This window comes from Diceros bicornis, chromosome 8 (genome assembly GCF_020826845.1).
Source record: "Diceros bicornis minor isolate mBicDic1 chromosome 8, mDicBic1.mat.cur, whole genome shotgun sequence".
Lineage (NCBI taxonomy): Eukaryota > Metazoa > Chordata > Mammalia > Perissodactyla > Rhinocerotidae > Diceros > Diceros bicornis.
In genome coordinates, this window is record NC_080747.1 from 43,536,241 (window position 1) to 43,563,994 (window position 27,754).

General features: G+C 34.5%; 1 protein-coding gene across 4 annotated transcripts in view; it reads left to right on the top strand.

Annotated features, from left to right (window-relative positions):
- Positions 1-27,754, top strand: part of EXOC1 (exocyst complex component 1) — a 55,591-nt gene that overhangs the window by 6,161 nt on the left and 21,676 nt on the right. For all 4 annotated transcript variants that reach the window (XM_058547114.1, XM_058547117.1, XM_058547118.1 and 1 more), the window contains exons 3-9: positions 4,083-4,213; positions 6,971-7,130; positions 11,563-11,750; positions 13,816-14,043; positions 14,248-14,380; positions 15,015-15,124; positions 23,021-23,170. In XM_058547114.1, coding sequence (XP_058403097.1) covers positions 4,083-4,213; positions 6,971-7,130; positions 11,563-11,750; positions 13,816-14,043; positions 14,248-14,380; positions 15,015-15,124; positions 23,021-23,170 — 1,100 coding nt within the window. The remainder of the gene's footprint in view (positions 1-4,082; positions 4,214-6,970; positions 7,131-11,562; positions 11,751-13,815; positions 14,044-14,247; positions 14,381-15,014; positions 15,125-23,020; positions 23,171-27,754) is intronic.

The following is a 27,754-nucleotide window of genomic DNA, read 5'->3' on the forward strand; positions in this document are numbered from 1 at the left end:
TTCTGTTGTGTTGGTTGTCCTTTTACTGATTTGTACAAGTTCTTTATATAATCTGGAGACTAATCCTGTGTTGGTTAGATGCATCCTGGTTTGTGGCTTGTGTATTCACCTTTTATGATGTCTTTTAATGCAATTTATAATTTTAATGAAATCAAATTAATTAGTCTGATCCTTTATGGCTTCCCCTTTTTTGTCTTGTTTAAGATATCCTTCCCTACCCTGGAGTAATTAAAGTATTCTCCTTTATTATCTTCTAAAAGTTTTATAATTTTGCCTTTCACATTTTAGTCTTTAATTTACCTGTGTAGTAATGAATGTGAGTGTGTGTGTTTTGGGGTTCTCTCTTATATCTGGTTTTTATCCCGTCTTGTTTAGGTTCTTTATTCTTTCACCTAAATTTTAGAATCAACTTGTCAAGTTCCAGATTTTCTTGGGCTTTTGATTGGAATTGTTTTGAATCTGTAGTTGAGTTTGGAGAGAACTTACATTTTCATAATATTGAGACATCTTGTCCATGGACATGGTGCAGTTCTCCATTTGTCTAGGTCTTCTCTGCTGCCTTTCAATAAGTTTTATAGTTTTAAAGGCTTTGAATAAGTTGTATAGTTTTAAAGATTTTGCACATATGTTGTATTTATTCCTAGGTATTTATTTATTCCTAGATTTTTTGATACTATCATAAATAATAACTTTTATTAGCATTAATATATTTTAAAGACTTTTTTTAGAGCAGTTTTAGGTTTACAACAAAATTGAGAAGGAGGTACAGAGATTTCCCACATATATACCCCACATATGTGTAGCCTCCCCCTTTATCAACACTCCTCCAGACAATGGTACATTTGTTACCCAAGAATGAACTTACATTGACACATCATAATCACCCAAAGTCCATAGTTTACTTGAGGGCTCACTCTTGGTGTTATACATTCTGTGAGTTTACACAAATGTGTAATGACATATAGCACTTCTGTGAACGTGTTTGTCTCCTGGTATACACAGGCAAGAATTTTCTAGGGTAGATACCTAAATGTGGAATTGCATATGTATATGCAATGTGTAATATCATACAGAGTATTTTCACTGCCCGAAAGATCGTCTGTGTTCTGCCTATTCATCTCTTCCTCCCTGCCCCCAACCCTTGGCAATCACTGATCTTTTTACTGTCTCCATAGTTTGCCTTTTCCAGGATGTCATAGAGTTGGAATCATACAGTATGTAGCTTCTCAGATTGGCCTCTTTCACTTAGTAATATGCATTTAAGTTTCTTCCGTGTCTTTTCATGGCTTGATACCTCATTGCTTTTTAGCATTGAATAATATTACATTGTCTGGATGTACCACAGTTTATTTATCCATTCACCTACTGAAGGACACCTTGATTGTCAATTTGACAATTATGAATAAAGCTGCTATAAACACCCATGTGCAGATTTTTGCGTGGACATAAGTTTTCAACTCCTTTGGGTAAATACCAAGGAGCACAATTGCTGGATCATATGGTAAGAGTATGTTTAGTTTCGTAAGAAACTGCCAATCTATCGTCCAAAGTGGTGGCACCATTTTGCATTCCCACTAGCAGTGTATGAGTTCCTGTTACTGCCCATCCTCACCAGCATTTGGTGTTGTCGGTGTTCTAGAATTTGGCCATTCTAATAGGTGTGTAGTGGTATCTCATTGTTGTTTTAATTTGCATTTCCTTGATGACATATGTTGAGCATCCCTTCATATGTTTATTTTCTATCTATATATCTTCTTTAGTGAGATGTCTGTTGATGTTTATGGCCCATTTTTTAATCAGGTTTTTTGTTTTCTTATTGTTGAGTCTAAGTTCTTTGTATATTTTGGATAACAAAATTTTATCAGATGTGCCTTTGGCAAATATGTTCTCCACGTCTGTGGCTTGTCTTCTAATTCTCTTCATATTGCCTTTTACAGAGCGGAAGCTTTTAATTTTAACAAACATTAATACATTTTTTAAATAGTTTATTGTTAGAATCTAGAAGTACAGTTGGTTTTTTATGTGGATGTCTATATCTATCCATCTTGCTAAACTTTCTTATTCTAATAATTTGTGGACTCTTTGTAAGTAGTGATATTGTCTTCCTTTCTTTGTAGTCTTTATATATTTTTTATCTATTTTTGTTGCTTTAGTCTGCTAATTAGGACCATCAATACAGTCTTGATCTCAGAGAAAATGGCTTCACCTCTTAGTGTGATATTTGCTGTAGTTTTTTTGTAGCTATACTTTACAATGCTAATGAAGTTCTCTTCTATTCCTGGCTTCTTACACTTTTTTTACTTTCTTTTTTTTTATTGTGACTGGATGTTGAATTTTATCAAATGCTTTCAAATCAGTGAGATTATCATATAGTATTTGTTAGTTTGGTGAATTATTGTACTTGGTTTTTCAAATGGTAAATCGACTTCTTGGAATAACCTAACTCAATCATGATGTACCATATGCCGTCGATTAAAGCATGTATTATTATTTTATGTACCACTAAAAAGAATAGCATGATATTGCATTGATTGATAAGACTTATCCTGATTTCAGAGATTTTTGAATATGAAAGAAAATGTACATCTCAGAATTGATGAAATGAAGTATTATCTTTTGCGTACACCCTAGGATTAAGTTTAAGATTTTTTTATCCATATTCATTAGTTACATGGTCCTGTAATTTTCTTTTTCGCACTATCTTTGACTGCCCTTATAACCAAAATTATAAAGTAAGTTGGGGAGCGTTCCCTTGTTTTCTCTACACTGGAATAGTTATGTATGTTTGGAATTATTCATTCACTGGAAAGCTTGGCAAAAGATACCAGTAAAACTGGGGGCCGGGCCCAGTGGCGTAGCAGTTAAGTTCAAGCACTCCGCTTTGGCAGCACAGGGTTCACAGGTTTGGATCCCGGGTGCGGACCAACACACCGCTTATCAAGCTGTGCTGTGATGGTGTCCCATATAAAGTAGAGGAAGATGGGCACTGATGTTAGCCCAGAGCCAATCTTCCTTAACAAAAAAGAGGAGGATTGGCAACAGATGTTAGTTCAGGACTAATCTTCCTCAAAAAAAAAGATACCAGTAAAACTGTATTGAACTAGTTTTTTGGGGGGAGATTTTTATTTACTGATACAATTTCTTTAATGGTTATAGAACTTTCCATATTTTCTATTTTTGAGTCGGTTTTGGTAAGTTACATTTTTTTAGAGATTCAACCACTTCATTTAAGTTTTCAAATGTATTTGTATTCACTCCAATCCACCCTCTATTCTGCTGCCAGAGTAATTTTTAGAAACTGGAAATTAGAGTATGTCATTTCCCTAATTAAAACCCTGTAATTTTAGATAAAAGCCGTTTATGATCTGAACTTCCTTCCTTTTTAGTAATTTCATTTCCATCCACTTTATTACATGTACAATCCATATTGAACTGCTTATTGCTATTCTCTGAAATGGTATTATACTCTTTCATGCCCCTTTGTTTTTACATATGTCAGTCATGCTTTAGAGCTCTTTATCTACCTCATACTATTCCTTTAAAACTGGTCTGAAGCTTTACTTCTCAGGGAGTCTGCCTCTGACCCTCTGGTGTGATTTAGATGCCCCCTTTAGTATTCTGTGCATTCCTCAGTCATAGCATGTGTTATGAAATACTACTCCTGGGCCGGCCCCGTGGCTTAGCGGTTAGCTGCACGCGCTTCGCTACTGGCGGCCCTTGTTCGGATTCCGGGCGCACACTGACGCACCGCTTCTCCGGCCACGCTGAGGCCGAGTCCCACATACAGCAACTAGAAGGATGTGCAACTATGACATACAACTATCTACTGGGACTTTGGGGAAAAAAAAGGAGGAGGATTGGCAATGGATGTTAGCTCAGAGCAGGTCTTCCTCAGCAAAAAGAGGAGGATTAGCACGGATGTTAGCTCAGGGCTGATCTCCCTCACAAAAAAAAAAAAAAAAAAAAGACATACTACTCCTGTTTTAGTGTCATGTACAGGTACCTGACAGCTGTATTTGCGATGAATGAAGAATGAGTGAGTGAGTAATATTTCTAATGAAAGTATGTGTTTTACTCAACAGTGACAACTGAACGCCCTGTGCAAGTGAAGGTCGTCAAAGTCAAGAAATCTGATAAAGGAGATTTCTACAAAAGGCAGATTGCTTGGACCCTTCGAGACCTTGCTGTGGTAGATGCCAAGGATGCTATTAAAGTAAGTTTTTCTTAGTTCTTTGACCTGTGTTCAGAAACTGTGTTTCATTTTATAACAGTGTTATGTCTTCTAAGATGATCTAAACTTGCTGTTTTGTGACCCACTAGTGCACCAACTAACCAAGAATTAGTCTAAAGTATATTATGAAACCTTTCATTCTCCCACTCTGCAATCTCAGGCTACTAAAAATAAGTACGTATATATGTTTGTTTCATTGTTTTTGCTTTTTTTGAAATAGTTATGTTCATGCACAAGCTACGTAAACTAGAGCAAAATAACCTTGACTCTATAATTTCTGTATTTAGGTTATGTGTACTTAGTATAAAATCCATAGATTAGTACAGATTTTAAAGTTGTGTTGTGTGAGTGGTTTTAAAAAATCTTTATTGTTTTGGTAAGACCTAGTTCAAAATCATTATAATATAACCAAAGTGAGTCCTTAGTTAGTCCTCATCAATTAATGTAGAATCCGCAAGCTGACCTTTTGAGGCCGTGGTTTGATGTTTGTGGTTCAAGTAAAGGAAGTGATAGTGAGTTACATACCTTATTTTAAGGAATTTCAAGACTAAGATTAAAGAATGTAAATATTACATCTTTCACTTAAGCCACTCAAACTCCAAGAAAGTTGAGTAATGTGATAATCATGTTGAAGGACCACCTTTTTTTCCAGGCAATTCAAGGCTTTTCACAGCAATACCGTTTTTTCAAAGAAATCAAGTAGAGCTCCTCTGGTTAAATTAGATGCTTCCTCCTCCTCATCCTCTCTAGCCCTGCCCCTGGTCTTCGTCTGCAGCCCAGAGGCCCCTTCAGGGCTCTGGGGAATGCTCTGCCCCACATCCACTTGTACTGTTGATGGGGCTGGTAGCAAGGCTTGCATTAATGTAATTGCACTGCTCTTTGAGTTAGCTCTGCAAGTCTCATACATTTGTTTACAAGGCACAAAGAAGTAAAAACTACATTTGTAGAGCAGTCTGATAAAATAAAACTCTGGTTTTACCCTTACCCTGGCACAAACCTCTGAGAAACTAAAAGCTGAGCAAAATGACAGGCAATTGAGTCAGGTGCAAAATATTTTTTAAATGAAGAAAAACAACTTTAGGAGAGCCCTGCATATCTGTAGAATTCAGATTTTTTCCAAATGTAGAGCGTGCCTTTTCTTTAAGTATTTTAGGCAAACTGGGCCTTTGCTTTATCCCTAAGGAGCACCCAAAACACTTTAATAAATTATTTAATAAATTATTTCTGTTACCATGGGGAAAGATCAAGAGTAGAGACTTTTTTGCTGGGTTTCTGTTTAAGAGAAAATACTTCGAGGGCTTTTTAGAAATGCATCTTTATTAAAAAGCCTTTTTCCCTTCAATAGTTTTGCACTTCATAACCCCATTGACTTGCATAATTCGCTTACATTGCTGAATGCTTATTTGAATGCGTTCTCACAGCTGAGGCCTCGTTGCTGACTCGCTTAATGGATTTTTTTTTCATTTTATGTAGGCACCTCGGTGTGTGTACACTATATATGGATATAAAACATAAAATTTTTATACATAGCCTAACGTTAGCCATTTAGTATCACACATTGATTTGTGTGAGTGTTGCCACTGGAGCACTCAGCTGCTTTTATGGCATTATGGGAAATAGTCCCAGGGAAGAGATCATTTCCCATCAAGTTTCATATTAGTTGCCAATATTCTTGGATTTTTTAATAAGTAATAAAGCAATTACCTTTTCATTGTAAACGTAGATTTTTAATCTTTTGATACTTCAATTCTTATTGCTTATTGAGCTATAAAATTAAACTAATTGGTAGTTCCATGCTGCTGTAATATGATTGTACCACAGGTCAAGTCCTGATCCCTAAATTATCCCAAGTCCTCACAGTAAAAGTCTGGTATAACTTCCCTTGCCTTTAACATCTTCATTTACATTTTGTTTTCCCTAAATAACACTTTAAATTAATTGACTACATTATTAGCCTTCTGTAGAACATTAAGAACATTGGAGCCTGTTTTTTAATTCCTTGGATGTGAAGAAAAGTATACATCTGTATGTTTTCACTTTTTATATAGTAGTCAAGTAGTTCTACATCCAAGGGAGAAATATTAGCCTGGCGTGAAATTATTGCTGTAATATGGCTTTAGAGACCTGGAGAGAGGATGGGGAAATTTGCTCATGTCAGTTGAGCTTTTTCATGTGAAAGAACTTTAAGACCTACAAGCATTTTTGACTTTGGAGACACCTTTAATCATTCTGTATTTTCAGAATTGAAAGCAGTTAGGAGTCCCTGCTTTTCACCTCATTTGTTCTTGAAAACCACACCAGGATGTAGACTGTATTTTTTCTCATACTTTATAATTGGAAGAAAAGGTATAACTCAAAACCCCCTAGGCAATTTAAAAAGAAAAATTAGATCCACATCAAAGCTAGAGACCACTGTCATCTTACAGGCTAGGAAGCTGAGACACAAAGCCATTAAGTAGACTTCCCATACCTCCACTCCTAGACCTAAGGGGCGTAGGAAGGAAATTACCAAAACGTTACTACTGTGTTGTTTTTTATTCAGTTTCTTTTGAGAGGTAAAGTTTTTGCTATAAATTGAATTCTCTGAACCATTCTCTGCAAGTTACTTAGCAGATTTTTAATGGTGATCTTTTTTCAAGAATTGTTTTAACTTCTTTTTGTTTTCTTCAAATATAGATTTTACAATAATGAAAAAGGTATATGATCAAAAATAATATCTTTTGTATATTTTTATTTCAGGAAAATCCTGAATTTGATTTACATTTTGAAAAAATATATAAATGGGTTGCTAGCAGCACTGCTGAAAAGAATGCATTTATTTCATGCATTTGGAAATTGAATCAGCGATATCTCCGGAAGAAAATTGACTTTGTCAATGTTAGCTCACAGCTTTTGGAAGGTAAAGTTAAATAAAAATGTATATGTAAAATCAAGTGTATCTATAAGTGAATATATAATTTGACATTATTCAAAGTAGTTAGAATACCAAATTACCTTATATTGTAAAGGAATTTAAAAATAATTTTTCTTATTGCAGAAGTGATGCTTGTTCGTTGTAGAAAATTGATACATTAAATTAAATAAAAATCACGTATAAACTTAATCCTCAGAAATAACTACTGTTAACATTTTATTAGCCATTCTGCTAGTCTTTTTTCTATGCATATTTAAATACTTTTTTTAAATAAATAAATTTACATTCTGTTTCCTAATGTACTTTTTCATATAATGTATCATGAATATTTTCCATATTATTAAGTACTTAGCCCAACATTATTTTTAATGGCACCATTGTATTCCATTGTGTGGATATACTATAATTTATTTAACTAATCATTTATTGTTAATTTTCCAGTCTTTGCTTATTTTAAACAACTCTGAGATGACTATCCTTGTAACTATATTTTTGTGCCGAGTGTAGGTATAGTGGTTAAGAACACAACTCAGGAGTCAGACTGCCTGGGTTTAGATCCTGGCTTTGTCACTTACTAGCTATGTGACCTTGGGTTATTTCTATGTTTCAGTTTTCCTTATCTCAGAAATAGAGATAATAGTATCCACCCTGTAGGACTGTTGTGAGGATTAAATTACTTAATATATGAACATGATGAGAACAATGCCAGATATATAGTAAATATTCAATAAATATTAGCTATTATATTATCAGGATAAAGTCCTTAGACGTGAAATTAAATAGGATGTTTTTGATCAGTGTGTCTTCAGGAATGTTACCATGGATTATTTTGGGTTATAAGACAAAAAGTCTACTGTTATTTATTAAAAACATACGATAAGGTTTTATTCTTTTAAAATTTCTTTCATAAAGACAAACATTTTAAGAAAATGGTTCTGTATGCCTTGCGGATGCAATTTGTGTTGTATTCTTTATTTCAAAGAAAGCAGTTGGAAAAACAGCTAGTATGCGGGTGAGCAGAGTTGTTGCTCCTCTTTGTTAAGAAAAAAACGTAGATTTGTCCTGAATTACATATTAGAAAGAAAACTTAGATTTCTCCTAAGTTGTATATTAGCATTTAAAAATAGAAACTTCTATTCCATCAGGTTGAAACATCTGAAATTGGCAACATTCAACCATTTTGACTTATAAAAACGTCAGCAGTTTCGGATGCTTCAAATTATTCATTTACTTAGTCACCTGCCTCTGTCTTTTCTCTATTTTATTTTACTTATTCATTTTCTGTTTGGCTGTGGATCTTTCCTTAAATGTAGTATTATTTCTCAGCACTTGTTAATTAGTGAGCCTGTGACTGGTTTCAGCTTTGCTGCTGGGAACTGGCAGAGGCAAGTAGCATCTGTCAGGCCCCGTGCTCCTCTCAGCAGTGAGCCTGGCCTTGCGTAGGAGCCCTCAGGGTTGCCATCTCACCACCGTTAGACCCCAGCATCTTGGCGATTGAACATGTTGAGGGAATGACCTTTAATAAACTAATGGTAATTTTTCATGCCTTGAATAGTGGTTTAATTTGTTTTGAGTGGCTTTTATTTTTTTACCATTTCAGAGATGAACATTCTGATGAGTGAATGCTGTTCTGTTTTCAAGTATTATATACATCCAGATTTTATTGCCTCAGATGTATTTTAAATGAATATATTTCATGAAGTCAACAATATGGGAAAATACGTACCCTACCTGGATCTACCTCATTGAGAAATATTACCAAAATCAATGAGAGGCATATTGCTGTTTTTTAGAGTGAAGTGTCTAGCTTTTGAAAAAAAAAGTCATTTAGTTTTTCAGGACCTAAAACAAAAGTGTAGACATTTTCATGTTTATAAACATTAACCCTAATTGAGATTGATTTTAAGAATACTGAGAAGATCCTTAAGAATCTCATTTTATAAATCGCTTTCTATAAATCAATAACTGTTACTTTGGTTTAGTGGAATTCAGAGAATAGCTTTATTAATGTCTACAAACTTATTTTAATGTTTTAATGGACTTTGAAATCATAGCCATTAATTCCCATTAAAAAAAAATAAATGTCTCTAAATTTGGGTGATGTTAGAAAACAAATAAGAAATTGTCATCATCTACTTTTAAGAGATAAATAATCATCCAAGTAAGTAAGACTGTTCATTGTGAGTGCTAGCCATGGCAACTTTAGTAGTTTTTATTGGTGACAGTTGAATGCTTGTGCTAATAATTGGGGCTTCTCAGCAGAAGATTTTTAAGGTTCTTAAAAGAGGACTTTGTTAGCAGTTGAAGTAGAGTGAAGTTTTTGGCCTTTTCTTTTTCATTCTTGTAACCAGATTAAAAACAATCTTTGACTTGAATCCTTAAAAGTCAGCTTGAACTGATATCTCGTGTGTTTTTTAAAATTGTTTCAATCTCATCCTTTCTAACAGTGTTTTATGACTAATCCATCATGAGGGAGTGTCTGGGTAAAGCTTTTGGGCCTTGAGTGAAAATAACTAGACTAAATGCATGAGTCACAACTGACCTAAAAATAATCCCCAGGAAGTGATCTGTTTCCCAGTTTTCTCCTCCAAGGACTAGTCAGTGCTGCTTCTTAAAAGACGAAGAGAAAACAAAAAGATGGATTTATTTTTAGTCACTGTCAGAAGAAGAATAAGAAAAATGAACTCTGGAAACTGAGCCTCCATGGATCTTTCCACTTTGTAGTTGATTTTGACATTGTCTTTTAAACCTTAATGTAGCATGAAGTTCAAATGAAATATGGGTAGTATTTAAAAATTTTAAACCTGTTTACTTTTCTACCCAGCTAATATTCTTTGCTTACTTTCCTCTGCTTTTTTCATACCTTTTTACTCTCCAGAACTGCCTAAAGTTACAGAAGGTGCGTAACACCTTTTCTTATTCTATTCCATATATTTTTATTACTTGCCATTGTTATGTACTGTTGGTTGCATATTTTATGAAATTGTGTATAGGGATAAGTTTATTACTACACAATCCATATAGTAATAAAGTTAATAATAGTCTTCATTATTGACTTCCAAAGGACTGTTTCATGGGAGAGAAAATACTTCTGAAGCAGTTATGATCATTTAGAATATTTGTTTATTTTAAATATCTGCTTGTGTAAGGAGCTGTACAGAATGATTTGGGCAGTCCCTGCCCCCTAGTGGCTAATAAGCTGTCACACATGACAGTTGAACATTTCCACAATGAACTAAAATGGACTCATTCAAAGGATAAGGAGCTAGGTGATTCTTCTCTAAAGAACTTACATGTGTATGTTGTAATCTGTAATTACCTGTACCAAAAGTTTTAGTCCCCTCATTTTTTTTCTGGGACTTTTTCTAAATCTGCCTAATCATGCTTAAGAGTAAATCATTTGTTACTTTGAAGTAGCTGTTTTTTTCCTAGGACAAATTAACATATGTCAGGTCATGCTGAAGGTAAATATTCATTTTCATACACAATAATGAATATTTAAAGCATCCAGAGTTGGTGATTTAAATCGTGTCCCATTAAGTTTATGAAAATCAGTAACTTTATTTAGAGGTTTATTTAAGGAGTAAAAATTATTTTTTTTACCCTCCTAACCTCAAGCTTTATATAAAATCCCACATGCTAAGTGTATTCTCTCGAAAAGTTGAACTGAAACATTTATCCAGAAAGCACCTCATATTTGACCTCTTGGTCTTTTGTTATGAAGCATGAAGACCATTGAAATATTTGGAATTTCAAACAGCCATTTTGTTGTTGCTCTTCTTACTGTAGGGTTACTGAGAAAGCTTTTATGGCTGATCTTTAGAAATTTTTGTCAATGCATGTGAAATTGTTTTAAACAAACAGAAAATTCAGTTAATATTTTCAGTGCCCAAAATATATTGTGAATTATAGATGCATTTTTCATTTCAATTAAAAGTTATTTGGAAAAAAAAATAGCAAAGACAAAAAGAACAGAAGTAACAGAAGAAAAATGTTACCTGGGGAAGAAAAGGAAAGCAAATTGTTTTTCTGTGTCCTGAATTCATAATCATTGTTTTGTTAGAGCAACAACCACCTCAGGTAGGAAAAAAAGGTTAGGCTTGTTTCTACGTGTCTTGTTTCTGTTTTTGTATTTGTTTTTTAGTTTAGTTATGTTTTGGGAAATTGTGTAAAGCCTGTTTAACACTTACAAGTCAGTGAATTACGCTGCATGCTTTTTATGTGTTATAATAAACATATTAACATATGCAATTCTTTATTAAAATAGAGGGTTTTTTTCATACATTTTGAATCATTCTTTCCTATTTTTCAGCCACTAAATGTGACCTGTGCTTATAACTGACCTTGCCTGTAAGTACCATGTTACTGTCCTTCCTACTTTTTTACTACTTTATTTTTAATTTTTACCCTCTTTAAGAATCTGTTCCAAGTGGAGAAAATCAGAGTGTGACAGGAGGTGATGAAGAAGTGGTAGATGAATACCAAGAGTTAAATGCACGAGAAGAGCAAGATATTGAAATAATGATGGAAGGCTGTGAATATGCTATCTCTAACGCTGAGGCCTTTGCAGAAAGGTTGTCCAGAGAGCTGCAGGTGCTAGATGGGGTAAGACTCTCTTGTAATCTATGAATGAGTGATATGTAGTAGATTGAGAAGACTGTAATGTTCAAATTTTACTGACTCAGCACTTCAGCCTTTATAGTGTGATTATTGCTGTATGTCTGTATAAGCACGTTGCCAGATACCATCAGTCTTTCACTGTTCTTGTTCAAAAGACAGAACCATTCCCATTAGTCAGACCAATGAAGGCAGAGGTTCTGGATTTTGGGAGGTTCTTGATATGAAGTGATGGAAATAAAAATAGCCAACCAGAAACCGACTTGGGGGTTGTTTCCCCCCAGCCTCTGAAACACCTCAGAATAATTCAATGCAAAAGAATAACATTTTTGTGGTTTGAAAAAAAATAGGTATGAATTCGAAATAAAGAAATTGGGTTGAAATAAGTGAGTCATTTGCCCAAAGGAAGTAGACTAAGTGTGGTAAAAACAGGAGAGCCAGGGGAAAAGATGTTTTACTCCTCTGCTAAAATGTTTTGAAATAGATCTTTTTAATTTGTATGCACAGTTTCTGAGTCTGTAATCTAAATGCACATCTTTAAAAAGTAAAGAATTAAAAGAAATAACTAAAAGTAACCCCACTTATATGAGAAAACTCTAACACAAGGATATTTGGGGTTTTTTGTTTTGTTTAGACAACATAAACATTTAAGAAAAACTCTCAGAGAATAAGGAATATTTTAAAAACTTAAAGAGTTTTGGGGGCCGGCCCCGTGGCTTAGCGGTTGAGTGCACGTGCTCCACTACTGGCGGCCCGGGTTCGGATCCCGGCTGCACACTGACGCACCGCTTCTCCGGCCATGCTGAGGCCACGTCCCACATACAGCAACTAGAAGGATGTGCAACGATGACATACAACTATCTACTGGGGCTTTGGGGGAAAAAAATAAATAAATAAATAACCTAAAAAAAAAAAAAGAATTTTGGTGTTTTGTATATGACAATTATAGAAGTTATGAGATTGAACTCAGGCCCAGGGATTACATGAATAGTCCGAGCTTACAAGTTTGGAAAACTTACTGGAAGCAAAGCTTAGAAGAGACTTCAAGATGTTAAAGTGGAAATTGTCCTGGACAAGTTCAAGCCCCAGGTCTGCTACTTAAGAGATGTATTCAGTGGATCTGAGCCCTGCTGACTCTTACAGTTGGGCTGCACATACAGTTGTGTTATTATGAATAGTATATAAAATAATACGTGTGAAATGACAGTGTCAACTGTACAATGATATTCTTTTCATTCTTTGTCCAAGTTTTTTCCTCATACCATGTTACCTGCCTTCTTAATGTGGCTTAGTGGTTTATGTTTTCTAATTAATATTGCATATATGTTCAAGTCATCATATGTTTTTGCAGTTTAATTTTGGATTTGGCAGCTTCCATATTTCAGGGAATTCAGAATCACTGGTCAGAATTACTTAGAAAACAGTGACACGGGGATGGTGGTTTATTACTGCTTTGCCTGGAAAACAACGTAGTTGCAAAAGAAAGGAAGGAAAGAAGACAATAGAAGGAGCTACCTTATGGTCATATGCTCTTCCACGTCCAATCAATAAAATTGCACTGTGGTTGTAAATGGGTTCCATATATCCTTCGAAGATGGGTATACCACTGCTGCCCTCTTGACCAAGGTATTAAATAGGTGATTATGCTTCTGTGTAGCATTTTACAAAAATGTTAAGAAGTATAAAAAATTCCCATAGCCGGTAGAATTGGAAGAAATGTTAGAGATGACATAGTCTGATGTCCCTCAATTTACAGAAATGAGAATTACCATCACTGATGATGCATTATGGGGCAGAACCCTATTTTTTGCAGTCTGTGGAAATATAAAATACTGAGGATGGTCCCTAACCTTGATACAGAGGCAAGTGTACCGTCTTGAAATACTGTGTAAAAAGTGGAACATAAACGTAAAGTGATAAACTAAAGTAAATGTGTCGATGTATATCAGTCTTTGTTACTCTGCTGTCAGAGAGATTTAGCAGTATTTCATCTTTATACTTCTTTTACACATTTAAATAATATGAAGTGTTACTTTTGTTTTTAACTTTGTAGGCCAACATCCAGTCAATCATGGCCTCTGAAAAGCAAGTGAACATCCTGATGAAGTTGCTGGATGAGGCTCTAAAGGAGGTGGATCAGATTGAATTGAAACTGAGCAGTTATGAGGAAATGCTCCAAAGTGTAAAAGAACAAATGGATCAGATCTCTGAAAGCAACCACCTAATTCATCTTAGTAACACCAATAATGTAAAACTCCTGTCCGAGATAGAGTTCCTTGTGGTAAGTATGATTATGAATTACCAACGACAAAAAACAAAAAAATATAATAATAATATATAAAACCCATTTATAAACATTTTCTAATTTCCTTGTGAGCGTAAGATTTAAAATAATTCCAAAGACCTAGTGATAGGATTGACTAGGATCTTACCTATAAATTTCCCACAGCTACATGTGCAAATGGTTTATTTACATATATTCCAGAACCACATGGACTTGGCCAAAGGTCATATAAAGGCTCTTCAGGAAGGAGATCTTGCTTCTTCCAGAGGCATTGAAGCCTGCACCAATGCCGCAGACGCCCTTCTGCAGTGCATGAATGTAGCTCTTCGACCAGGTATGTTCACTGGAAATGATAACATCTGACCAAGAAGCGGACACTAAGCCTGTAACTTGGGATAAAGCTTTTAACAAGAAATACATGGGACAAGTGGTTTAGAGTTATATCATTAGCTACTCAAACAAATTTCACTTATTTCCAAACGTGTTTGTAGTCGCGCTAAGAACTTTTTCATTTCAGTTCCTTCTGATTGGCCATCAATGGCTCTATTAATACCATGGTTTTTCTTTAGTACTATCCACAGAATCTAACACGAAAGTAGATGCTTTGGTTAGACCAGAGGGCATAAGGTTTTGCTAGGCCAGTAGTTCCAAAATGAGTTTGCATCAGAATCACCTAGGGGACTTGTTAAAACACGTGTTGCCCACCCCTAGATTCAGTAGGTCTGGGCTGAGGTCCTAGAATCCACATTTCTAATAGTTCCCAGAGGATGCTGAGGCAGGACCACACCTTGAGAACCACTGTGCTGTACTGTTCTTTTCTCTTGCTTACCTTTCTTTTCTAAGGCAAACAAGCCAGTAAAACTTGGGGTTCTTCAAAACTGAAATATGGATACTGTTATAAATGTATTCATTAAAATCAGGGAAATCTTTTTACCCATTAAATCAGTCAAGAAATGTTCTGATTTCAGGCCATGACATGCTTCTGGCAGTCAAAGAGCAGCAGCAGCATTTCAGTGAATTGCGAGAGCAGTTTGCCCGGAGACTGGCCAATCACCTCAACAATGTTTTTGTTCAACAGGTAATTTTATTTCATTATCAACACTAGCATGTTCCTGTAGCTTTTTTAATATATTACCTTAAACTTAAATTCCCACAAAAAATTTTAGTGTGTTTAATTGGGATCACAGTATACTCCTTCATACATTTATTTGATTTTAAGATTTTTAAATATGTACATGTTTGCTCATAGATGTATTTTGGGCCTCAGCTGCCTCCTCAGGTAGACAGTCTAGTTCCTTCCAGCTAAAACTCTCTGATTCTAGAAATCAAATAAATAACTATGCTTACTTATTGCATATACCATTTAGATGTTCTTATTTATAAAAAATAAGTCTAAACTTGTTAGATGTTTACTATTTGGCCTGTTTTATTTTTCAGTATTTTGAGTTGAGAACCAGGACTTGATTCAGTGTTTTAAATGTCTCACTGGCTCTGTGTACTTATATATGTGAGAAAAATGACTATAGTTCACTTGTAAATTCCAGTTGATTTAATCTTAAATAAGCCCTTTGTCTACATTTTTATATGGAAAAGGATGTTATAATTAAGGTTGTGGCAATAGTATGAATAATATTAAGAGTACTTTAGAGGGATTTGAGTAGAAGGCATTTTAATATCTGGGGTAATAAATTAGGTTTCTTATGTTTTTTATCTCTTTTATTTTATTAGGATTATTGGGCAAAAAAATTGAGGGAAATTTTGTTTGTCAAGAAATGCTGTCTGAAACATTGGATTCTTATTTTGTTTTCACTTTGCGGAAATTTAAAACAATTGTATTTACTGTATTTTATTTCCAATTAGTTTACTCAGGCCCTCCTTCAACTCTATAACAGGTCCTACTTTCTTTCGGTGCCTGTGAGTACATCAAATTTGGCTCAAGCTTCTCTGATTCTTTTTTTTTTTTTCTATAAAGTTTACTAAACTTAACAGCAGCAGAATCTTTGTAGATTATAACTTACTGATTTAAGCTACCTGTTAACCATATTTGTAGCAGTTTTTTAATGTCCCATAGCGAAAAATTTATTTTGGCCAAGAAGGCATTTAATCTCGTTCTGCTTGCCTTTCTTCCCATCATTCTTTCCCTCACTCACTCACTCCTTCATTTATTTAGAAGTCATTTACCAGGCGATTGAGATGCATTCCAGACATGTACTTGGGATAGACGAGAGGCTGATCTTGCCCTCCAGTAGCTCACAGCCGAGGGAAGGGAGATAGACACATATACTCAGGAAGGGTAAATGTTAACAGTAGCAATACAACAGGAGCATAAAGGAAAACCACCTAACTAAGCATGTGAGGGGGAAACTGGGGAAGACTCGTAACATTTCACTTGACTTGGAAAGTGCCAAGAAAAAAAAAATCGTAGAAGTCACATAGGAAATACTAATTCACGTTTTTCTTACAGTATTATTTCAATAATATCTATTTCTACACAGTTCTTTACTTTTTAAAAATGACACTGTTGGCAGTGATGTTATCCACATTTGTAGATGGTATTGAAAATACCAATCAGTAAACAGTAGTCCTTTCTGCACCCTTAATTGTTTGTTGTAACATGCAGTTATTTGTGATTTTGCTTCTTTGCCTTGTAAACTAATGCTTTGTTTAAAACGAATGCTTTCTAGTTCTGAAAATCTAATATGTATTGTTACATGTGAGTGATGCATGTTTAAAAACCAGAATATCACAACAACCTGGGATGTGCTGAAGAAGGTGGCCGAGGGTATCCACCATCTATGGATTTTCTGTGCATTGAATTCAGTGCATCAGGTCACCTAGCAAAAAACTGGAAAACATGGATATTTCTATTCCTGGTTGTGGGACAAAATAGCTGGGAATCATGTTATGGTACATCTCTTTGTCAATCACCAACTTTTCATTGTGTACCAATTATGTACTCACTGCCATCCATATGTAAGAAGAAGAAATGGCTCCCACCCTCAGGATTCTTATAAGGAGGCTTTAAGACTAATATACTTGAAGCTCTAAAGCAAAATATAGTAAATTGCTACTTGTATAACTAGCTAAAGAGGTTTAATCAAAAGTGAATTTATTGAGGGGGCGGCCTGGTGGCATAGCGGTTAAGTGCTCGAGCTCTGCTTACTCGGCCCGGGGTTCGCAGGTTCGGATCCCGGGCGCGCACCAACGCACCACTTATCAAGCCATGCTGTGGCAGCATCCCATATAAAGTAGAGGAAGATGGGCACAGGTGTCAGCCCAGGGCCAATCTTCCTCAGCAAAAAGAGAAGGATTGGCATCGGATGTTAGCTCAGGTTAATCTTCCTCACACACACACAAAAAAAGTGAGTTTACTGAGGATTTAAGCAGTCAGATATTGCATCATGGATGAGATAAGACTTGAACAGAGTCTGTGCAATGCAATTTATAGCAAATGTATAGATATTATAACATTTAAAACTGTGGTACAGAAGAATCAGGTGGAAATAATCTGTTGATCACAGCATAACTAATTTAAGAGCATTGATTCCCAGTCTTTTTAAAATTCATACATCAGTAAAATTAAAAGAAATAAGATTTGGAGACTGACCAAGTCACCAATTTTTAAATTTTTTTTTAAATGACATTTTTTCACTAAAAGAAAAGGAAGAACATAATTTCAGACTTTTCAAATTAATTCATTTACCTTTATGAGAAACTCACTCATCATTTTATTTTTTTTCTTATTGCTATAGGCCAGCAAAAACATCTTTGCTTTTGGGAATCACTGATCCAGAGCATGCTGTGTATGACACAACTTGCATATTAATACTTCTAGATAGCTATATTTTAATGAAACTTGAAATGCATTTTTATTTAACATTCACTTCTTACCGTAATATAATATGTGAATAATGTTTTTAACAATTGAATACATTCTTTTGGCTCTTTCAGATCTTCTTACACACTCAGCTTCCATTGAAATTATAGACTCTTACCCATAATTTTTATTTACTAGGGATTCATGTATCTAGAAAGATATTCAGCTAGGAGAATCAGGCCAGTTACACTAATTAGGATTCTGATATTGAAAGCAGGCAGTCTGATTAAGGCTAATGAAATTGAAGAAATACTAGCATAAAAAATATGTCCTTTAAAAAATTCTTTTGGTTGTTTTTTGAAAGATTTGTCTTGAAAAGATAACTGTTCTGTGCCCTTTTTCCCCCCTTTGGTTCTATAGAGACCTCATGATTCTGTACTCTGCCTTCAGCAACATGATGAGACTGATTGTACACTGAACTATATGAATAAGTTTGGAAAGTTTTCTTTCAATGTATATTTATAGAAACATCATATAGTAAAATAAAACTTGTATAATAGACCACCAATATTTGATTCATTTCACAAAAATTGTTTCCTTAAGCACATTTCACAATTTTCTAAACATAGGTTGATATCTGTGGTTAAAAGCTGAGAAAGAATTATGATTATTTGACATCAGTTTTCGTGATGTTTGGTGGAACTTTGCTCAGATTTTCTTTTTTCTTTAAGAAAAAAAAAATAAACATGCCGCAACATAGAAAGAAAGAGTTCCCAAATCCAGAGAATGTATTCAGTGTTTGACATGAATGTATCATTTCTGTTAGAAAGTCGGTATAACGAAGTGGTTAAGAGTACAGATGCTGGAGCCAAACTTCCTGGATTCAAAATCTGCTACCTCCTAGTTAGATGACCTTGGGCAAGTTAATTAACGTCTTTGTGCCACCTTAGTTGCCTTATCTAAATAAAGGGGTAATAAAAATATTTACCTCATAGGGTTGTTATGAACGTTAATTATTATATGTTCAACATTGTAGAACAGTGCTTGGCTATAGTAAAGTATTCAATATTAGCAAATTTTATTACAACTTCTAGTATTATACACTAATGAAAACTTATAATTCACTAAGTTTTTAGAAAATATATTTGTCTTAGATTAATTTGGACAAAACCTAATATATTATTTTTAAATTATGTTAATAATAGAGTTTTGCTATTTTTTTAAATGAGGAGAAAAATACTTTGCAAGGTTATTGTGAAGATTAGAATTTATATATATAAAGTACCTAGCATGGTAGTGGGCATTCAATAAATTGTGTTATCATTACTAATTTATTATTATTTATACTAGGAAACTTTAAACAATGTCTTAATTTAAAAATATATATATAGGCACCAGCCTGGTGGCGTAGCAGTTAAGTTCGTGTGCTCCGCTTTGGCGGCCCAGGGGTGGTAGGTTCGGATCCCGTGTGCGGACCTTTGCACCGCTCATTAAGCCATGCTGTGGCAGGCGTCCCACATAAAATAGAGGAAGGTGGGCACAGATGTTAGCTCAGGGCCAATCTTCCTCAGCAAAAAGAGGAGGATTGGCCACAGATGTTAGCTCATGACTGGTCTTCCTCACCAAAAGAAAAAAAAAAAAATATATATATATATATATAAATATATATATATATGAAGAATAAAATTCTTTGCACGTTAGAGTTCTAAATGTGATAGTTATCTATATTATTGAGTTAAAAAATTTAAATATTAAAGTTTTCGGGGCCGGCCCTGTGGCTTAGCGGTTAAATGCGCACGCTCTGCTACTGGCGGCCTGGCTTCAGATCCCATGGGCACACCAATGCACTGCTTCTCTGGCCATGCTGAGGCCGTGTCCCACATACAGCAACTAGTAGGGTGTGCAACTATGACATACAACTATCTACTGGGGCTTTGGGGGACAAAAAAGGAGGAGGATTGGCAATAGATGTTAGGTCAGAGCCGGTCTTCCTCAGCAAAAAAAGAGGAGGATTAGCATGGATGTTAGCTCAGGGCTGATCTTCCTCATAAATAAATAAATAAATAAATATTAAAAAAATAAATATTAAAGTTTTCTATTTTCTATAATTATTTTGGAACCATTTTCTCTAAAATTAAATCTTTTTGTTAACACTAGTAACATTTACTCTGTCTTAATAGTAATGGTTTGAAAATAATGTTCTTCATGTTAGAAGTGAAGTTTTCAGGTGATGATGATCTTAAGTTGCTGTTTGCAAAAGAAAGCTTTGAATAATAATATGTGTGAAAGCTTTGTAAACTGTAAAATCCTCTACAGATGTTAATAGTTAATTCTTCGATTTTAGAAGGTTTTTAATTGAAGAGCTTTCGTGACACTAAATTAAATAAAATACCTTAACATGTAATGGCCTGAGTAAACAGTGGTAGAAAAACATAAACAATAATTTTGAGTTTTGAATCACTGAGAAAAATTAATGAGGAAGATTGTTTGGATAATGAAAAGATATCCAACATCATTATTAATAAAGACAGAATATTTGAAAAACATTCATAAGCTATAATAAGTTTGTCAAATATTCTTCCCCTTTAATCATTGTAAGTAATTAAGAAACACAATTTGGAGACATTAGTAGACCTAAGACTATAATATCTATCTCTGATTGGTATCTAATACCTGCGATTTAATGGAATCCCATCATCCTTCTGATGTGACAGAAGACATTTCTATAATGTAATGTTTGTATTGACTTTTGGCAGCTATAATAAGATAGAGTATAGTCCAGTGGTAATACCTCTGTGTTTTATTTAATATTATTAATTTTGTTCATATTTATTGTTAGTCTTGACTTCACAGAAAAGATGTAGGTGCCCAGGCATTCCAAATATAGAGAATAGTTCCATTTTTCAACACTGTAGCTCTCAGTCCTCGATGATTCCCTTGGGAGATGTGATTGTTTTATATTCAATCAGCCATCTAAAGGAGAACATTCACACAGGTGCTCCCTTATCCAAAACTTTTGGAGTCAGCTATATTTTTAGAATTTTTCAGATTTTATAAAAGTAATACAGTGCATATACTGTATATTATGTAACCACTCCAGCAGGGTCTGGAGCAGGGCACTGTAACCAAGCACACGGTGTTTCTACAGCAAAATATATGAAGAGTCACTCTAAACACTGTAAACAGCCTCATGTCAGTTTAGGTCAAGTTTTGCCATCAAGATAGTTTGGGCACCAAACTTAAACCGAGATTTCAGAGCTTTTTGGATTTTAGAATTGCAGAAAGGGATTGTGGACCTATATACATAATATACCTTGTATATAACGTCTACAATAGTTGTGAATTTCTGTTGGCCTCTGATTCTTGTTATTTTGAGTTGGTCAGTCTAGTTTTCTAACACTTTTCTGCTGTTTGGTCCAATTTCCCAAGTTAAGTAGATACCAGTAAGATTAATCTTAAAAGTATATTGTTCTACGCAGTTTTATACGTAATTCTACATAATGCGTTCTTATTTTTCTTTTTTTTCCCATTTTAAATTGGGGATGTAGTTTTACAAGAAGAAAATTTTCCAATAGACTGATTTGAAAACTTTAATGAAGAAGGGACTCAGATAGTAATGGTTTTAGTTCTTGGTGTGTCTTATGCTTCCATCTTTCTTACTCTATAAGTACTTCTCAATTACTAGAGAACTCTTTATCCCTAGGCCAGGAATTTTTCTTTCTGAATACTTCGTATTTAAAAGAAATTGTTTAAAAAAATCCATAACCACTAAATTCTTATTTTGTATATATAGTAAAACATATAAATTAGATAGGAGAAAGAAAATATCTTTTAAATTACAAGAGTTTAAATTCTTTAAATTTGAGATGTTTATAAGCTAATGTGTATCAACTAATGTAAAATACATTTAATTAGCTTTAGGTAACTTTACCAGGAAATGAGTTAACCAACCCCAAAACTCCAGTAGTCTGTGTCATTTTAATAGAGTTTTCACAAAATGCTAACCAATAACTTCTAACTATCTGGGCAAATCACATTGAATCAGAATGACTTCAAATGAATCTTTTTTTGCCCTTCCTTATTCTTGGGAACTTACGTCTTCAAGGGGAGTCTACTCCTGTAATCTTCCAACTCTCCATCTCTTAAACTCTGGCTTTCCATGTCTGGAGTTCCATGACAAGTATTGACCAAATAACAGAGGAGGAGAGCTAGATTGTTTCAAAAAAAGGCCTGGGAAGATTTTTATTGTTTTTGGTTTTGTTTTGTTTTGTTAGATACCAGTAACTAGTAGGCAGTTGCAATTTTTGAGTCTGGTTAAAATGATTTTGTTTGACCTGTTTTTAAAAGAAAACGGAAGTGAGACTCACATGACTAAAGTTCCAATTCTAGCTTTCCTTGTGTGTGACTTGAGCAAATAAATCACTTATCCCTTTGAGTTTCAGTTTCTTCTCAAAAATAAAGTTATTGGATCAGATGATCTACCAGGTCCATATTTTCAAACAAAAAGTCAAGATACATCATCTCTTTAAGGCTGTTTGATAACTTATTAATTTATATATACAAAAATCTTGTCAAGGTTTAGGAAATGAAATCGTATAGTTATTTAGTTAACAAATTAGTGGGAAAATTAAAATTACATTATTATTAAGGGTTATCCTGGAAGGTCCAGGATATAGTCATCTATAGTCCTTCCTAGTTCTAAAATTCTATATTCTATATATTTATATTTGTTGTTTTAAAAATTATAAACTCGAATGAAAATACCATAGATATAGACAATTTGTTTTGAATGACTTCCCTATTGGTGTATTTCTTAATACAGTTTGTATCATAAAGTTTATTTGCTTAGTAAATGGTAATGATATGGTATGGGAGAGACAAACTTGATTAAAACCTTCATTTTCAACTCCTTTAGAAGATGAAATGAGTAGTTGATTTATAAGAGTGCCATTCTGGCTGTTTATGATTATTTTATCATGGTGGTGTTCAGTTGATACACACAGGATGATAAAAGAAGACAAGTAAGTAATCAGTTTTTATTTTTCTATTTTCTCTTGGTTTTGCTTGGCCACATTTGGTCATTGTTTAGAATTTTCAATTACAACAATGTTTCTTTATTCTGTCAGTGATATTTATTTACTTATTTACTCACTCTAGGGTCACGATCAGAGTTCAACTCTTGCTCAGCACTCCGTTGAACTGACTTTACCCAATCATCATCCATTTCATAGAGACTTGCTCCGATATGCCAAGCTGATGGAGTGGCTAAAGAGTACAGATTATGGAAAATATGAGGGACTAACAAAGGTATGGCTTGAACAGTTACTCACTGAGTATAGAGCATAATCTTTTAGAATCAAGAGGTCAGGTATTCAGTTCCCCAAGTGACATTTTAAATACTGTAGTACATTCTTAGCAAAGCAGAAAATAATTGAATTTCTGAGTGCTCATTAACCTGGGGGAACATTTATTTTATTTACTTGGATAAAGAAGAGCTAAATTTCATACTTCAGTATAACATAGTATTAGGCCATACTACAGCCTGAAGCATCATTCAATTTGGTTAAATGCTATAATTATTTCCCGAGTTTCTTTATGTGCAATATAGAAACTAGAGAGTATGAAGATGTGAATGAGGCATTTGCCCCCTAAGAATTTATAAGCTGTTCTGTTAAGCAAGTGCGAAGTGCCTCTTTATTAAGCATGCATTCCACTATTCCAGGCACATGGGCCCTAACAAATAAGCATATACTTCTAAAGAGCTTTGAGTCTGACTGTGAAGAACAGTTATATTTAAAACAATCAGCAAAAAATTAAGTGCTAAACTGGAAATGAGTTTAAATATTTGGCAGTTTAGAGAAGGGAAATCTGTGTCTTGAAGCCATTGGGGGAAAACTTCATGGAAGATATTGGACTTGAATTGAGTTTTAACTAATGAGTGGGATTAGATAAGCCAGAAATAAGAGGAAGAGCTCCTCACCAGGGGTGAGGACGTGCACGTCTGCAAGACGTGCAGACAAAGATGGGAAAATATGCCCTTTTCCCAGGACAGCAAGGAGGCAGGTGACTGAAGCAGAAATTGCATATTCTGGAGAGGTGAGAAATAACGTTAAAAAAGATGAGCCGTGAGACGCAACCACATTCCTCACACATGGGAAGAGACTAGATGGGGGAAATTAATTAAGAACCTAATGTAATAATTCAGATGATATGAAATCTTGAACCAGGAAGATAGTGGTAGGAATAAAGAATATAACCCAAAAAAGAGACTCCAAAGACAGAAGGGATAGGATGATACCAAACCTGCTTGGCTTTTAGATTAGAAGAACAGTGGTATATACCACTGACTAAATATCAGCAACTGGGGAAGATAAGAGTCATTCATTCACATATTCATTCAGAAAATGAATTGAGCACCTATTTTGTGCCAATGCTGTTGTAAGCACTAGAGATACAGCACTGAAAGAAACAAGCAAGAACTTACCTTCTCAGAGTGGATATTCTGGTGGAGAAAGACTGACCAAAAAGTCAGTTATATGTTAGAAAGTGCTGTTGAGGGCTCTGGAGAAAACAAAGCAGGGAATGCCAGGACTCGGGGAAGGTTACAGTTTCAAATAGGACGGTTAGAGACGGCGTTATGAGAAGGTGACGTTTGAGCACAGATTTTCGAAATAAGCAGGGGTGAGCAGTGGGAGTGTCTAGGGGAAAGCTTTCCAGGCACAGTGCAAGTGCCCCAAGGCAAGAGCATGCCTGGTGTGCTGGAGGAGCAGTGAGGAGGTGAGTGCACTTGGAGCACAGAGAGCCAGGGACGGGACCTTAGAAGGGCAGGGGGGAGAGGTCAGGTGAGGTGGGGCAGGCAGATCTGGAAGGAACTATGTACCATTGTGAGGATTTGGCTTTACTGTGAGAGAGAAGGGGGAAAGGGATGTTGGTGGGCTTTGAGCAGTGGAATGACATGACCTGACTTTGATTTAATAAATAGTCATTGTAGCAAGAAACCATGGGTACAGTACTTTTCTGGCATTTATGTTGTGACCTTTAGTACTGGAATTGACCTTGTCACTTAGGGAACTAAAGAATTGTTACCTAACTCAAATATATAAATAGCTATATTTATACATTACATATAAGAGTAGTTGACTTAAAATTCTGAAATATCCTGAGAAATATTTAAAATCTTTTATAAGTTGTCATGAATTTGGAGTTTAAAAATAAAAAATCCAAGTAATGCATAAACTATTTTAATAATTAGTAATAGTTTAATTATGTGGACAATATGACTTAAAAGATGTTCTTGAATTGGAAAGAGTGATATGTTTTGTCTCTGTGGAGTGAGGATATTGGAATTGTTAATGTAAAGTCTTTTCCTCTCCACCCATGTGCTTGTGACCAAAGGTTTCCTAACAGAGAATCTAGATAGCAAAATCATCTTATTTTTGCTAGTTTTGCCAGCATAAATTTTTCCTGGTTTTATTCAGAAAGCGCTGTTCTCTTTCAGAGTGTTTTATAAATGAGGATTATTCTCTGTTAGGGAATTAATGTGTATACATGAACCCATTTTATATTTATACTTAACTGAAATAATTGTTACAACTCCTATCCAGTATCTTAGGCTCATGCTTCATGAGAAGGCAGAGGGTTAGGTAGAAATTTACGAGAAGTGTGATGGTAAGAAAAAGGCGGGTTACACCTTTCTATCAATGTATTGATATCAACGTATTTGGCAGTAGGACATTGTTATATATCAGTCTTCATGTATTTTCTCTTCAAAGTGCCCATTTAAAGTAAAATCTAACTCCTCTACTTCTAAACTAAGATCATAGGAAAGAGGACATAAACTGTGGTAAAATAAGTAACACTTTTAATTATAATTTTTTAAATGCTTTTCAAAAGGAATGTATATATCCTGAGGTGTTTATGTATATCTTATCTGGCTAGCTATTTTAGATAAGATTATTTTTATTCCTCAGAATTAGTCTTTTAAGTGTTATGCAACTCTACTGTTGTGTTATATTTTGTTTTGTTTTGTTTTCATTCAACAGAATTCTGATTTGGAGATATCTTAAGGAAAAATATTTACATTACTGGAATTCTTTGCCTTTTGAAGTTTTAGGAGGATTAATATTTTGAATAATTAAACATTATTATATCTCCTTAAGAGTTTTGTGCCAACAAGTGCTTTGTCCCGTAGTGAATATTCAAATAAGTAAAGTAATCAATAAGCTTTTTGCCTAATTGTGTTCTCAGTGAGTATGATTGCCCTATCTTTCTATATAATGCAGTATTCATGAATGTAATTTAAAGTGAAGAAACAAGACTATAGCCAACCTAGCGATGATTTATGGAATCATTCTCTGTTCACAGTATACTTTTGATTGACACTATTAATGAGCTTTTTAAAATGAAGTTGACTTATTTCCCAGGAATATTACTTGATCCTGTGGTTTAAACTTTTGACCAACTATGTATTTTTTATCTCATAATCTAATTTGGTTGCCGAAGTGTTGTCAAAAGCAGAAATTTTATTAAAAAGGAAGAAGGAAGAAGGAAACAGACAAACCAGTATTTCTTTACCAAGAAATAATAATTAAATCCAGATGCTGTGTGCACTTGATTGGGTGTACACATCTCACACTTTTTGGGCAGGAACAGGAAAAGCCTGTTTCAAATCCTTTAGGTGTAAGAAATACTAGGCCCTGCCCCAGCTCCTCTTATGACCAAATCTAAGGAAAGCCCTGGTTTTTGGTATACATAAGTAGAGCCTATGGAAAATAGAGGTGCCTTGGTCACACAGTGAGTTCAACTGCCCAGATTCCGTCCTCTCCAGAACTGCGACCCCTCTCTGTGGCTCTGGGTTATTCACGTAGGGCAGTTAATATTAGAGATGGTCCATCAGTGCTTGAGTAGGAAATGAGCTTTCCTCTCCTAATAACCTTCTGAGGTTGAAAATCAGTCTTGATTATTCAGATATTTTCTCTCAACCTCAGATCTACATTTGTGAAATTACCGTTTTTGTTGTAAAGAAAAAGTAAAACATAGAGGTCTCCGTAAGACTCTATAGTCAGCACAAAATAAAGTTGAAGACTGCCTGAGATAATATTTAAACTTATGATAGTTAAATTTCAAATTAGGTACCGTATACAAGGTGCTAAGAGGGATACATATTCACAGTGAGAGACATCTTTCAGAATTTGGTAAATGAGTGAACTGATAGTCACACCTGCCTGTGGCCTTTAAGGCCCACCAGTGAGTTCTATTGAATACGTGGGGCAAAAAGTATCCAGTCATTTGAGTTGCGTTGGAAAAGGGGGTGATTTTCAATAGTCTGCTCAAGTCACTGTTTTCTAGATACCAAAATAGCTGTTTTGAAACTGTTTAAATTGCTTGGGTAGTAATGTGCACTTAAACAATCTGGGTATTGGAATGCAGTCTCTAATATTGTGTGATTTGAGTAGAAACCACTGATGAAGATTTTACAAATTGTGTGAAGCTAATTTCCCATTTGTCAATCATTTACTGATTTGCAGTGATCAATATTTTTATGAGAATTTTAACGTGAAAAAATGAGACATTGAAAAAGTAAGACAACCCTATAAAATGGGAATTAATTTTAGGGTATATTTTAATTTATATTTGCTTTTAAAGTTATGCAAAGATCACAGGAAAGAATTGCCCGTTTGACTAACTTTTCTTGTAGAGACTATGTGGGAAATGTATATGGCCTACAAATTGAAAAAATTAAGATCCGTATTGTGTTTCATCCAATACTATTTTATAAGGATATATCTATAATATATCTAAGAAAATCAGTGGTGAACTGTTAATCAGTATACAAATATTTATATAATATATACCTTTCAAAAGATGTACCTGATATTTAAAGCAAGGTAA